Source organism: Colletes latitarsis, chromosome 2, assembly GCF_051014445.1.
Source record: "Colletes latitarsis isolate SP2378_abdomen chromosome 2, iyColLati1, whole genome shotgun sequence".
Lineage (NCBI taxonomy): Eukaryota > Metazoa > Arthropoda > Insecta > Hymenoptera > Colletidae > Colletes > Colletes latitarsis.
In genome coordinates, this window is record NC_135135.1 from 9,878,355 (window position 1) to 9,890,609 (window position 12,255).

Consider the following 12,255-nt stretch of genomic DNA (forward strand, 5'->3'; position numbering starts at 1 on the left):
AAAGTGTAATGAATGGCCTCAGTTTCATATAGAAATCTATTATACCATCATCATCATTATGAAATTCGTTACTTACATTCTGATACTCTTTTAGTACATAGATACTCTTGATACTCTTTTACACGAACTCACGTATTCTTTTTTTGGTAGAATTTAAGGAAATATTGATGGTAATGTTTTCTAGGCCAATAGCTGGCCACGCCAATCTGTGCCCAGGAAGTATTAGCACGAAACCACAAGAACTGGAAACTCTGTTAAGCACCGTTAAACACGAAATATTGCACGCCTTAGGATTTTCTGTAAGCCTGTATGCCTTCTATCGGGATGAAAATGGTGAACCGAGAACTCCCAGACGAACTGATACGGGAAAACCAACATTGAACGAGAAGTAAGCACATTTTCTGCTGTCAACGATCATTATTTTATAAACAATAGTATTTGCAATATCACCTTCCTTACTATATTTAGCAATTTAATTGATCTTCTAAATGTTTTGTGAGATATAAATTTGGACTCTGTACTGACCAAGGGAGCAATGATATATTATTAGTTTATAAATTTTTTAACAAAATAGATTATATCGTAATAAGCTTCACAAGTATCAGACAAAGTTGTAGCAAACAACTTTCAGTTTTCATTCTAAATGTTTCGTTGAATAATAGTATAAAATAATATCTTAGAATGTTTTTTTTTGTGCTAATATTTCTGAAGAAGACAAATTAATTGAAAAGGAAAAATGATTCATATTTCGAGATCTGAGCGCTTTCATTAGATTACAAATAGCAACAAAGGTTAATAAATTGAGGAAAAATTATAACTCTCGTTGTTCGTTGTGCGCAGGTTTCAAACACACGAATGGAGCGAAAACACGATTAAAACTGTAGTTAGACCATATTGGCAAGTGCATGGCGGATATGTGGAAAGGCAGATGCAAATTATAGTCACGCCAAAAGTTCGCGTAGAAGTTCAAAATCATTTCAATTGTCCGGACCTAGAAGGCGCAGAGTTGGAGGATCAAGGAGAAGATGGCACAGCCCTAACGCACTGGGAAAAACGAGTGTTTGAAGTAAGTGTGGTTAAATATTAGCTGAAATATTAATCAAAAATACTAGCTAGAAGAATCGTCCGTTTTTCTAAGTTAAACAACTAAATTAAACTAAAAACGTTGAGACCAAAACAATAGCAAGATAAAAGTCGAGATACCAAGACGAGAGCGGTAAGATCTTTAGGATCAGCTTGCAGAATTGTTCAAACTATTACATTGTAATGTTACACAATGCTAAGTTTTATTTATAATTGTTTAATCCTCACGTGTTTAATTCTGTTCCCTGATATAAATGAATGAGGAAAAGACTTTCTTTGACTATAAATTTCTCTATTTGATGTACCTATTGCTATTCTATTCGCGTAAACTAACAGTCGATTCGTACTCTAAAATATTCATTACGAATAATGTGTATCATTCTTATAATTATTCATAATATTTATTAATTCACTATATTCACGTAATCATTGTTTTTACAGAATGAAGCGATGACAGGGACACATACTCAAAACCCCGTTTATTCGAGAATAACACTTGCTCTGATGGAAGACACCGGATGGTACAGTGCAAATTACTCGATGGCCCAAGAATTAGGATGGGGTAGAAATCTTGGTTGCCCTTTTGCGATGAAATCTTGTAAAGAGTGGATATCTTCTAAGTCATCTCGTCTGACGTAAGTACTTTATCTAAATGAACTCTTCGAAACGTTTAAATTATATTTCGATTATAAAAGCTATTCGATATAGTCGCTGATGTGGAATGGAATTATACAGGGTGTTCGGCCACCCTTGGGAAAAATTGTAATGGGAGATTCTAGAGGCCAAAATAGGACGAAAATCAAAAATACCAATTTGTTGATGGAAGCTTCGTTAAAAAGTTATTAACGTTTAAAGTTCCGCTCGTAATGAATTTTTTTCTCGAAAATGCGCAGGATTTCGGGGGTATGTCTATTGACCAAAAATGATTAAAATTGACCCCTGCAACCGAAAATAATTTTTTTAAAACGATTTGAAATTTTTTTTTTTCGTCGAAAAATTTAGGCACCTACCCCCTGTCGATTTTTCTTAAAAATTCGTTTTTGATTTTTAGTAATTTTGTTTGACGCCCTACAGAAAAGTTGTCTAATACTTTTTTGTAGGTACTCATGAGCTCTACTTCAGAAAAAAGTTTCATTGAAATATATTCACTATTGTAGGAGTTATGGCTGTTTGAAAATTGGACCATTTTTATGTGGTTTTGTTCGTTTTGCTGGGTCAAGAATCAACTTTTCGGATATTTTTGCGATTTGTACATATTCTCCACTAAAATACGCGTGATTTGCTTTTTTAAACATTAAAATCGTCCAATCCGTTCAGGAGTTATGACGTTTTAAAAGATTTGCATGAAATTTCGGGGAACCATTTTTGGCCTCATATTAGATTTTCGGTAAGGAATTTTTTTCTCGAAAATGCGTAGGATTTCGGGGGTATGTGTAATGACCAAAAGTGATTGTAATCGACCTCTGCAACCGAAAATAATTTTTTCAAACTGATTTGAAATTTTTTAATTTAATTTTTTAATAATTTTTTTACGAAGCCTCAGTCAAGAAATTGATATTCTTGATTTTCGTCTTATTTTGGCCTCTAGAATCTCCCATTAAAATTTTTCCCAGGCGTGGCCGAACACCCTGTATATTAGGTCTACGAATTAATTCTGAACCACTACTTTAAATCACCTATAACGTTTATTCAAATTGAACTGTTTTCTCGTCATATTTATATTTTGTAACTTCACCGATTATTGTTTTATTTACTGTTGTTATATCCTGTGCTTTTTTTGGTCGAATCAATCCCATTCGGTTTCATCCCTCATTGGAGGATAGTAGTATTTGCACTAAATAATTGTAAAATTAATTAATATTTTTCAGAGGAAAATCCATTCATCCGTTTTGCAATAAAGTGAAGCAAGATCCATTACAGACTGAATGTACCGACGATCGAAGTTCGGTAGCGTTGTGCAATTTAATTAAACATCCACAGCCGTTGCCTAAGAAATATCAGGTATGGAATTTAATATACATACTAACAAATGTTTTCTGTTACTCGTCAATTGTAATTGACACCAATGAAATACCAATGCCTATCTTTTAACATGCCCAATTATTTCTGAGTCCTAATTCCACCATTCACAGAAACCTTTGTTTTTCATTTTTCGGAACAAAACCAGTAGACTAGTAGTTTATTAATTATTTTTGTTGCCGATGATAGTCGCGACACGAAGTTTCTTACAATCTATTTCTTAATTTACTGACGCTCACTTAGTCATCCAGGTTTATGGCTTAAATAATTAAGGGGTTTAAAAACGGATTAACCGTAACATTTCGGTTTTTTAGAACTTCGACTCGATTCCTCACGTGCCGTCTGGAGAAGAACAATACTATGGTGGCTCAGTATCTCTGGCAGATTACTGTCCTTACATACAAGAATTCACGTGGAGAGCTCGGAATATAGTAGTTAGAGGTTCTCATTGTCTTTACGAAGAAAATAATCCTCGTAAGTCGTGTTATCAATAAATATACAACCCATATACTGGGAAAAATTTTAATGGGGGATTCTAGAGGCCAAAATAAGACGAAAATCAAGAGTACCAATTTGTTGATGAAGGCTTCGTTAAACAGTTATTAACGTTTAAAGTTCCGACCGTAATGAATTTTTTTCTCGAAAATGCGCAAGATTTCGGGGGTATGTCTATTGACCAAAAATTATTGTAATTGATTCCCGCAACCGAAAATAATTTTTCCAAAACGATTTGAAATTTTTTTTTTCCGTCGAAAAATTTCACACCTTCCCGAATTTTTTTCTAGAAAGTGGGTAGGATTTCGGGGGTATGTGTATTCACCAAAAATGATTGTAATTGACCTCCGCAAACGAAAATAATTTTTTCAGAATTCATTAGAAATTTTTTTTTTCGCCAAAAAATTTAAGCACCTACCCCCTGTCGATTTTTCTTAAAAATTCATTTTTGATTGTTAGTAATTTTATTTGACGCCCTACAGAAAAGTTGTGTAATACTTTTTTGCAGAAGCCCATGAGCTCTACTTCAGAAAAAAGTTTCATTGAAATATATTCGCTATCGTAGGAGTTATGGCTGTTTGAAAATTGGACCATTTTTATGGGGTTTTTCTAACTTTACGGGGTCAAGGAGTAACTTTTTCAATATTTTTGCGATTTCTACATATTCTCCACCAAAATACGCGTAGTTTGCTTTTTTAAACATTAAAATCGTCCAATCCGTTCAGAAGTTATGACGTTTTAAAGATTCGCATGAAAATTCTGGCAGACATTTCTGGCCAGAAATTATATTTTCGGTAAGGAATTTTTTTCTCGAAACTGAGTAAGATTTCGGGGGTATGTGTATTCACCAAAAATGATTGTAATTGACCCCCGCAATCGAAAATAATTTTTCCAGAACGATTTGAAATTTTTGAATTTAATTGTTAATAACTTTTTAACGAAGCCTCCATCAACAAATTGGTATTCTTGATTTTCGTCTTATTTTGGCCTCTAGAATCTTCTATTAAAATTTTTCCCAGGGGTGGCCGAACACCCTGTATATTATATTAACATTACACGCACAGATGTTTCGTCAACTTTTATTTCTTATTTAGAAGAAAAATATAAAATTTACTGGCACGTAAGCAGTTTCATAACGAATATAATTTCCCTTCAGATCCAGATAAAAATTTTGCACTAGAAAAGTATGGTCCACATTCGAGATGCTTCGATCATACAAATCAAATGTGGGAGGAAAAAACCTGCAAACAAGCTCGACAGTGGCAACATTGGGGTTCTGGTTGTTATCAATATATATGCGAAGCTGGAAGATTGCATATCGTGGTTAGTTTATAGCGAAATTTAATTAAATTTTAAGTTAATTTGGTAATTGAAACGGATTAAAAAACGAGAACGTTAATTTTATTTTACAGGTGGCAAATTACACGTATACTTGTTATCACGCTGGCCAAGAAATTGCTGTTAGGATACTGCAAAATGGCTGGCTTCATAAAGGTGCTCTGACTTGCCCGCCTTGTCGAGATATTTGTCAGGTAAGAATAGATGTTAAGTTTATACATTTTTCTAAACCGACATAGTCCTGTATTTTTATTCCCAAAATGAGAAAACAGAGAACAGAATTTAATTAAATATGAACTCACTATTTTTTCGCGTGATTTAGCTTCAATTGTTTTCGTTTAACGTCATTTAGCTTCGAGGATGTATGAAAACGTCCTCAAAATTATTTGAACTATTTTCAAAGGCAAATGTGGAATACAAAAATTTATTTATACGCAATCGCGAGATTATCGATAAAATTAACCTAACATTTAGTCGTTCTTCGAATTAGTTCGCATACTTTGCGAACGATAAATTGTCCGAAAGTGTACTGTGAGTGCTCCGCTATTGTGATTACAAGAAATCATAGAAGATTTTCTCAAGAGACAAGAAAACATGTAGCAGAGGATCTCAGAAACATTTTTTATAAAAATCGCTGAGTATTTCTGGTTAATATTCTAGGATTTGTTTGTTTACACTCATTGTTCCTTGAATTTTAAGTCTCATTTTCTCCAAACAGCTTTAGTTCCAATCTTGACTACCCTTGTAAGGTATAAATTCAACCCCTTGTCGTACTTGTTGGATAGTGTTATAAGAGCATGTTCGTTCAGATATTTAAAGATAGCGATGTGGGATTATAAATAATAAATCATGTACGCGAGCTTCAACATACGTATTTAAATATTTATGCCATTTTTGTTACATTAAAATATACATATTCAAATAATTTAAAAGAAAAACGCAGACAATTTTTGGGCCAATTTTGTTAAAATTGCGGGACAGGCAAGGAGTTAAGTTATAAAAAATTGTATGAAAACTGCAAACCAATCGAATGGAACTTGATCATTGGAATAACAAGAGCCAAAGTGAACTAAAGCTGAAAGGAATAATGGAATCCATTGGCCATTCTTATTTGTTTCAGGCTGAACTAAAAGAAAAGCGGGAACATTGCAAACCAGGCGATGAACACCCACCCGCGACATATTATCATAGAGACAATCTCCATTGCGCGTCTGCAGGGACACTCACAAATTTGTCAACGTTTATCGTCTTAATATATTTTTCTATTCTCAGATGATATGTCGTAAAGATTAGGTAATATTTTTATGAACGTGAAAGTTAGATTAATGATATACCTTGAAAATGTCGGCTGAAAGCGTTTCCTAATCGCAAGTTGCGGATTTAACGACATGAAAGCATATCTGGAACCAAAAGTAGTTTCCTGAGATCAATTTCGAGAACCACAATAGCAACTTTATTTTAATATTTTATCCGGAAATACAGTTTCCTAACGATTTTTAGTAATTTTAGCGATGACGTATATAACATAGATTAATACTTTTACGATCCTACACGAAAATGCATTGAAACGTATTGTGTTTCGTGTATTGTAATTATACTGTGTAAATTATCTAATAATTTCATGTAGCCTCACAGTAATGAATACATTCCTACTTTTCTACACGTTTCGTGTGGTTATGGCCAACTCCGCGGAGGTAGTATGTCTTGTCAAGTCAGATGTACCTTACAATGTACTATGACGAACAATTTTGTTGGGTCGCGAAACATGCCCTTCCATTTTTACAATAGCATTTCGACGTTTACATTAACGCTACAAGCCATTTACGGTAATGGCTTCAGCGTTCCGTTAATGTAAACGGAATATTACAATGGCCGTCATAAATCCTGGATGAAAAAGGTTCTGATTGGCTATGGCTGGGCTTCTTGCAGTAGTTTATAATACGCGACATTGTACATACAACAGATAATACTGTCGAATGAGAAAGGGACGACCATACAAGAATCAACAACAGCACACAGTCCACAACACACTCAACAATCAGCAGACTACGCTCAACAAATTTAATTTTATTAATTGTTAATAAATCCAATTTAACGTCAGTTACGAATACACAAGTACGAGTGATTCTTAGATTTATAAAATTGTACAAGTGCTAACATTATGTGCAACCGACACACCTAGATCTTCCGTGTAATTATGTCATACGTACACATAGACACAATACTCCGAAAGTCATTAACCACATTTTATTTATCTATAAGTAACATTACCTCCTCCCTAGACGAAATACTCGTTTATGTATTTATTCAGTAACGTTGTTAGTTCGTTAAAGTATTTTACAAATACTTTTTATATAAATGTACATACTTAGTTCACGTGATGTAATCACTTTATTATTTGTATGAGGGAAGTTACTTTGCTTGAAAAATTTTAATTTAAGAAGTAACAGAGTATTTTATTTATCGAACTTTTCGTCATTAATAGGGGTGGGACATACGAAAATTGTCGAAGCTCTTAATTATTTGTATAATTCGAAACTCTCGAAACTTAAGAAAATAGTAATGTACGTAAATTTTAATTTTTGCATAAACATTCGTTTGTTTTACAAATATTAATAAATTCTTTTCAAAAATATTTTGGAATTCACGAATTATGGCACATTTATTATTTTCTAATTTTTTATCTTAGCCTTTTTTATACTTGTGAATGTTGCAATTTAAGTATTTATAAATTCATTTTCAGATTCATACCTTGAAATCCCATAACTAATTGTTTGAAATTCAGTTAAGTTTCATTTAATTATATTCGTTAAATAATTTTCTGTAAAAACAATTTATTATGAATTTAACCATGCTTATAATAAAATGGATAGTTTCTAAAAATATGAGAAAAAAGTAAACATTTAGATTTACATTTTCTGAAAATTTTGAGTTTCAAGAGCTTCGAGAAATTAAAAATTAGGTTTCGACCCACCTCTAATCATTAAGGAACCGGAAATTTTGATAATAACAACTGTTTAAATGATAATTGATACTCAAATTATTCAAGTTGTAATTCATAGTCTGTAAAGTTCAAATGTATATAGATTACAAAGTATACATTATAAGCAGCATTTTTATTTTGTTTTTAAAGGACATGTTCTTATTTTTACGATGTAAACGAAATATATGCAAATAAGTTGCAGATGGAGTAGATTGTATGGAACATTTACCACCAATTTCTCACCTGTTTGCAGACTATTTATTATTTAATTAATTGTAATTAAAAATGTACAAACCAATACCATGAACTTGATTAATGATGTATTTTTATCAAATTGTGTAACAGAACGTGAGAACAGTTTCGAAACACCTAGACGAGAGGCGAATGTTTCAGTATTTGAAAACTTGTGATTTATGTATGTATAAAATGTAATTAATTTTTCCAAACACAGTGTGATTGAATTGGGTTCTACGTCCATATAGTGATTAAGGATTAAGTGTGTATAATTTCCTATTGTTGTCAAGGAAGTACATATTTTCATCTACAAATTATGTATACAAATGTTGCATTTAATACCAAATCACCATAATGAAAAGCAGTTTCGCAAATGTAAGTTAAAACTAATACGTATCCCTTGTTTATTACTACTCTACACGCGTATGTTAATTATACAACGCCATGAACTTGGCACAAGAAAATCTTGGTGAAGGAAGACGACGCAAGAATCAACTTGGCACGAGATTTTTACGAAAGTGACAATAATATTTTTTAAAAGATAATAGATAATATTTTGAACAATCTTCTCTGTTTTTGTGCACCGTACCAACAAATTACTTGAAGAGTCAAGTTTACATAGATAATTAAAATAGTTAATAATTTAAGTTGCCACTATTTTTCCTTGGCAAGGTTGGCTCTTTCGGTGTTAATTTGTTATCATAAAGTGTTTTTCTTTGAATTTAAACACATCTATTATTTAATCGCGATGGTTGCTCGATCATTTAATAATAGATAATAATTTTACATAATTTTAGCGTAAAAAAAAAAGATATTTGCCAGGTGTGGGGTTCGAACCCACGCTCCCTATCGGGAACCAGAGCTTAAATCGGGCGCCTTAGACCGCTCGGCCAACCTGGCGATGTGGAGAAACCGTTCTTTATATCACTACATAAATCCAACTACATACATATAGTTATTAATTGCATAATTTTATAATATACTTTATTAAATATGCTCAAAGAATACATTCTTTGAACAATATCCACGATTAAATAAAGTGTGTTCTGGTAGGTACTTTGATCTATGTTAAACCTGGTGATGATTTCATAAAAGGTCACGAATTCATTTGACTTCTTAACCCCATTCATTGGTCGTAGAGTCCATTAAGTGTTTTCGCAGTTCGTACGAGCAACCAGTAATGTGTTCACTATTTCAGGTATACAATTATCATTTTCAACATTATTCCTCAAAATAATATTTCAAATAGCATTATGTCGAAAGTATTTGATGTAATTATTCTCGTGTTATATGCAGAACATTTCGCGTAGGACTACTAAAGTCGTCGAAGCACTTGCAAATCATTTTACGGAGAACAACTAAAGTCATCGATAGTATCAAATTTAAAGTCAATTGCTATATGCTACCTATATGAGTTTCTTTTACTGTTCCTTCTATTTTAACTTGTTCTATTCATTTTTTTAACATTAAAAATCGTTGAAGAAGTTTACGCCAATGGCACACAATTTACTGTTACCAAATCGTAGATTGGAAAATGTGGAAATCTTTGAATTTCACATAATTAAAACTTTATATAAATCATTATCAATAAGGAGAAACTTTCTAAAAATTGTTTTCACCAATAATAATTTTTTATTTCAAAAACTAAAAAGTCCAGAGGAGTCATCTTTGACTTTCACTTCCTAATGTTAGTGCGACTTAAATATATGTGTTTTTGAGGATGCACTGATTGATTTATAAGAAAAGGATTGAATAATTTCATGACAATTAGTAAAACTGTGACTAGCAGTTGTAACAAGTGTTTTAATTTTTCATTTAAAGCATTTGTTATTTTACTGTTATGGTTGCATGATTACTAAATTGCTAATAATTTTATATTATTTCCAGGAAAAAAAAAGTTATTGCCAGGTGTGGGGTTCGAACCCACGCTCCCTATCGGGAACCAGAGCTTAAATCGGGCGCCTTAGACCGCTCGGCCAACCTGGCGACGTGGTTACATGGTTTTTTATACGTATATAAACCTATAAGTACATTCAGTCATAGTAAATTGTATAATATTGTAGAATATTTTATTGAATATGTTCAAATAATACATTTTTTGGATGATATACATGATGAAATCAAATGTGTTCAAGCAGATATCTTGATCGATGTCGAAACTGATGACGTTTTTACGAAAGGTCAAGAATGCATTTGACTTCTTAACCCCATTTATTGGTCGTAGAGTCCATTAAGCGTTTATGCAGTTCGTAGAAGCCATCAATAATGTATGTTCAGTACTTCAGATATACAATTATCATTTTCAATATTATTCCTCAAAATAGTATTTCAAATAGCATTACGTCGAAAGTGTTTGATGTAATTATTCTTGTACTATATGCAGAATATTTCGTGGACTACTAAAGTCGTTGAAAGTACTCACACACCGTTTTACAGGTAACTAAAGTGATCGATAGTATCAAAATTCAAACCCCTAACAGCTTTCCGACCAAAACTAATTTAAGTTTAATAACTTTGTTAAATTAAAAGATTTGTACGGGGAGAATCATCCGAAGTATAAATAATTGTTCTGCCGCAATTAATAACGCATCAGCGGGACAAATACATACAGATTTATAATTTCCAGTCAGTTTTAAAAAACAGGATCGAATAAGTTTATGATAATCAGTAAAATTATAAGTATTTTACAGTTTTCACGGTGTTTTTATTTATATTTAATACGTTGTTTACGAGACCAAATCTGTGTATAATTCTATGAGATCAGTTTTATTTTCTGACGAGTGAGATAACTATATAAATTTGAAAATTGGTACTTATTTTTCAAGATTAATAAGTTCTATCCATACTTATTTTTTCTTACTTCCTTAGTAAAGAATCCTGTCATCCATATATGGCTGATGTAGTCAAATATATTTATTACTTGATTGTAATAGTTTCACGATCATTCAATGATTGTTAATGTTATAATATTTCTTTTTACATAATTTTAGAGAAAAAAAAGAAATTTGCCAGGTGTGGGGTTCGAACCCACGCTCCCTATCGGGAACCAGAGCTTAAATCGGGCGCCTTAGACCGCTCGGCCAACCTGGCGATGTGGAAGCATAGTTCTTTATGCTAATAGATATGTCTAACTACATTTAGCCATCGTTAATTACGTAATTTTATAGTATATTTCATGTTACTTTATACGATAGAATAAAGAATTTGTATTATATTAAAAGAATGAATCGTTTCTTTGTATATTCTGTACATATATCTAATTATATTTACTTATAATTCTAGAAATCGTCGTCAACTGAGTTTCGTGATTAGATCCTCATCATGGCAGTGTAGGAGAGACGCTTTCTCGCCTAGAAAAGAGCGAGTGACTGGAGAAACACAAAGCGGAAGAAAAGGATAGATAGGTACTGGCACGCGTGATGTTCGAAAGAGCTCAAAGAGGCCTTGTCGGTAATCAGCAGATGGTAATATTCTTTTACATCGATAGTAGCACAATATAGTCGAAGGGTAGCGTCACTGGGGTCCACAAACAGAATTCAAATGGATCCGACTCGTCGAAAGAGCAGATCTTATCGCGATGAACTGTCAGGGGTGCATCACCGGATTGCTCCTATCCCTGCCGCCGTCCGATGGTTCATCCCCTTTGACGCCCGACTCAAATTCTACCCCGATATTGTGACGTGAAAGACACGCGCGGTGCAACCTCGATGTACAGTGGATAAAATTTCTATAAGAACACCACGAAATTCGTATAATCTAAATTCTTTTAGATTCTAGGTTTGATTCAAGTACATCTTCAACTTCGAAATTCCAAATCGTGGCCATCCTTGGTAATTAATAAACGAAAGTTGACACCTGCTGATCAATGGTGGTAAGATTTATTTAACACTTCTCTCCCCTCTTTAATTTTATTGTTTGATTTCAATTTAAATTTATTCAACTGTTCAACTGATTTTGTTATATTATGAATGTTTTTTTACTTTACAGATGGACCCTTGGTGACTCGTTGGTAACTATATCCTGAGAATTGGTAAGTCCTCTCCAGTTATTTATATTATTAACGCAAAACGTACAAAACGTATGTTTGTTTTATTTGATTATTA

The 12,255-nt window shown here is 32.7% G+C and overlaps 1 protein-coding gene and 3 non-coding genes across 6 annotated transcripts in view; 1 reads left to right on the plus strand and 3 right to left on the minus strand.

Annotated features, from left to right (window-relative positions):
* Invadolysin (leishmanolysin-like peptidase, invadolysin) overlaps positions 1 to 8,516 on the plus strand; it is a 23,314-nt gene extending 14,798 nt beyond the window's left edge. For all 3 annotated transcript variants that reach the window (XM_076783993.1, XM_076783994.1, XM_076783996.1), the window contains 8 exons: positions 185 to 388; positions 841 to 1,066; positions 1,525 to 1,718; positions 2,952 to 3,084; positions 3,417 to 3,576; positions 4,754 to 4,920; positions 5,010 to 5,129; positions 6,056 to 8,516. In XM_076783993.1, the coding sequence (XP_076640108.1) occupies positions 185 to 388; positions 841 to 1,066; positions 1,525 to 1,718; positions 2,952 to 3,084; positions 3,417 to 3,576; positions 4,754 to 4,920; positions 5,010 to 5,129; positions 6,056 to 6,211 (1,360 nt within the window). In that variant the 3' untranslated portion in view covers positions 6,212 to 8,516. The remainder of the gene's footprint in view (positions 1 to 184; positions 389 to 840; positions 1,067 to 1,524; positions 1,719 to 2,951; positions 3,085 to 3,416; positions 3,577 to 4,753; positions 4,921 to 5,009; positions 5,130 to 6,055) is intronic.
* A 452-nt stretch (positions 8,517 to 8,968) lies between these two features.
* Positions 8,969 to 9,052, minus strand: Trnal-uaa (transfer RNA leucine (anticodon UAA)). Its single transcript has one exon. It is a non-coding gene; the product is annotated as a tRNA-Leu (tRNA).
* Positions 9,053 to 10,054: 1,002 nt separating this feature from the next.
* Trnal-uaa (transfer RNA leucine (anticodon UAA)) lies at positions 10,055 to 10,138 on the minus strand. The gene has a single exon. It is a non-coding gene; the product is annotated as a tRNA-Leu (tRNA).
* Positions 10,139 to 11,158: 1,020 nt separating this feature from the next.
* Trnal-uaa (transfer RNA leucine (anticodon UAA)) lies at positions 11,159 to 11,242 on the minus strand. Its single transcript has one exon. It is a non-coding gene; the product is annotated as a tRNA-Leu (tRNA).
* Between the last annotated feature and the right edge of the window lie 1,013 nt (positions 11,243 to 12,255).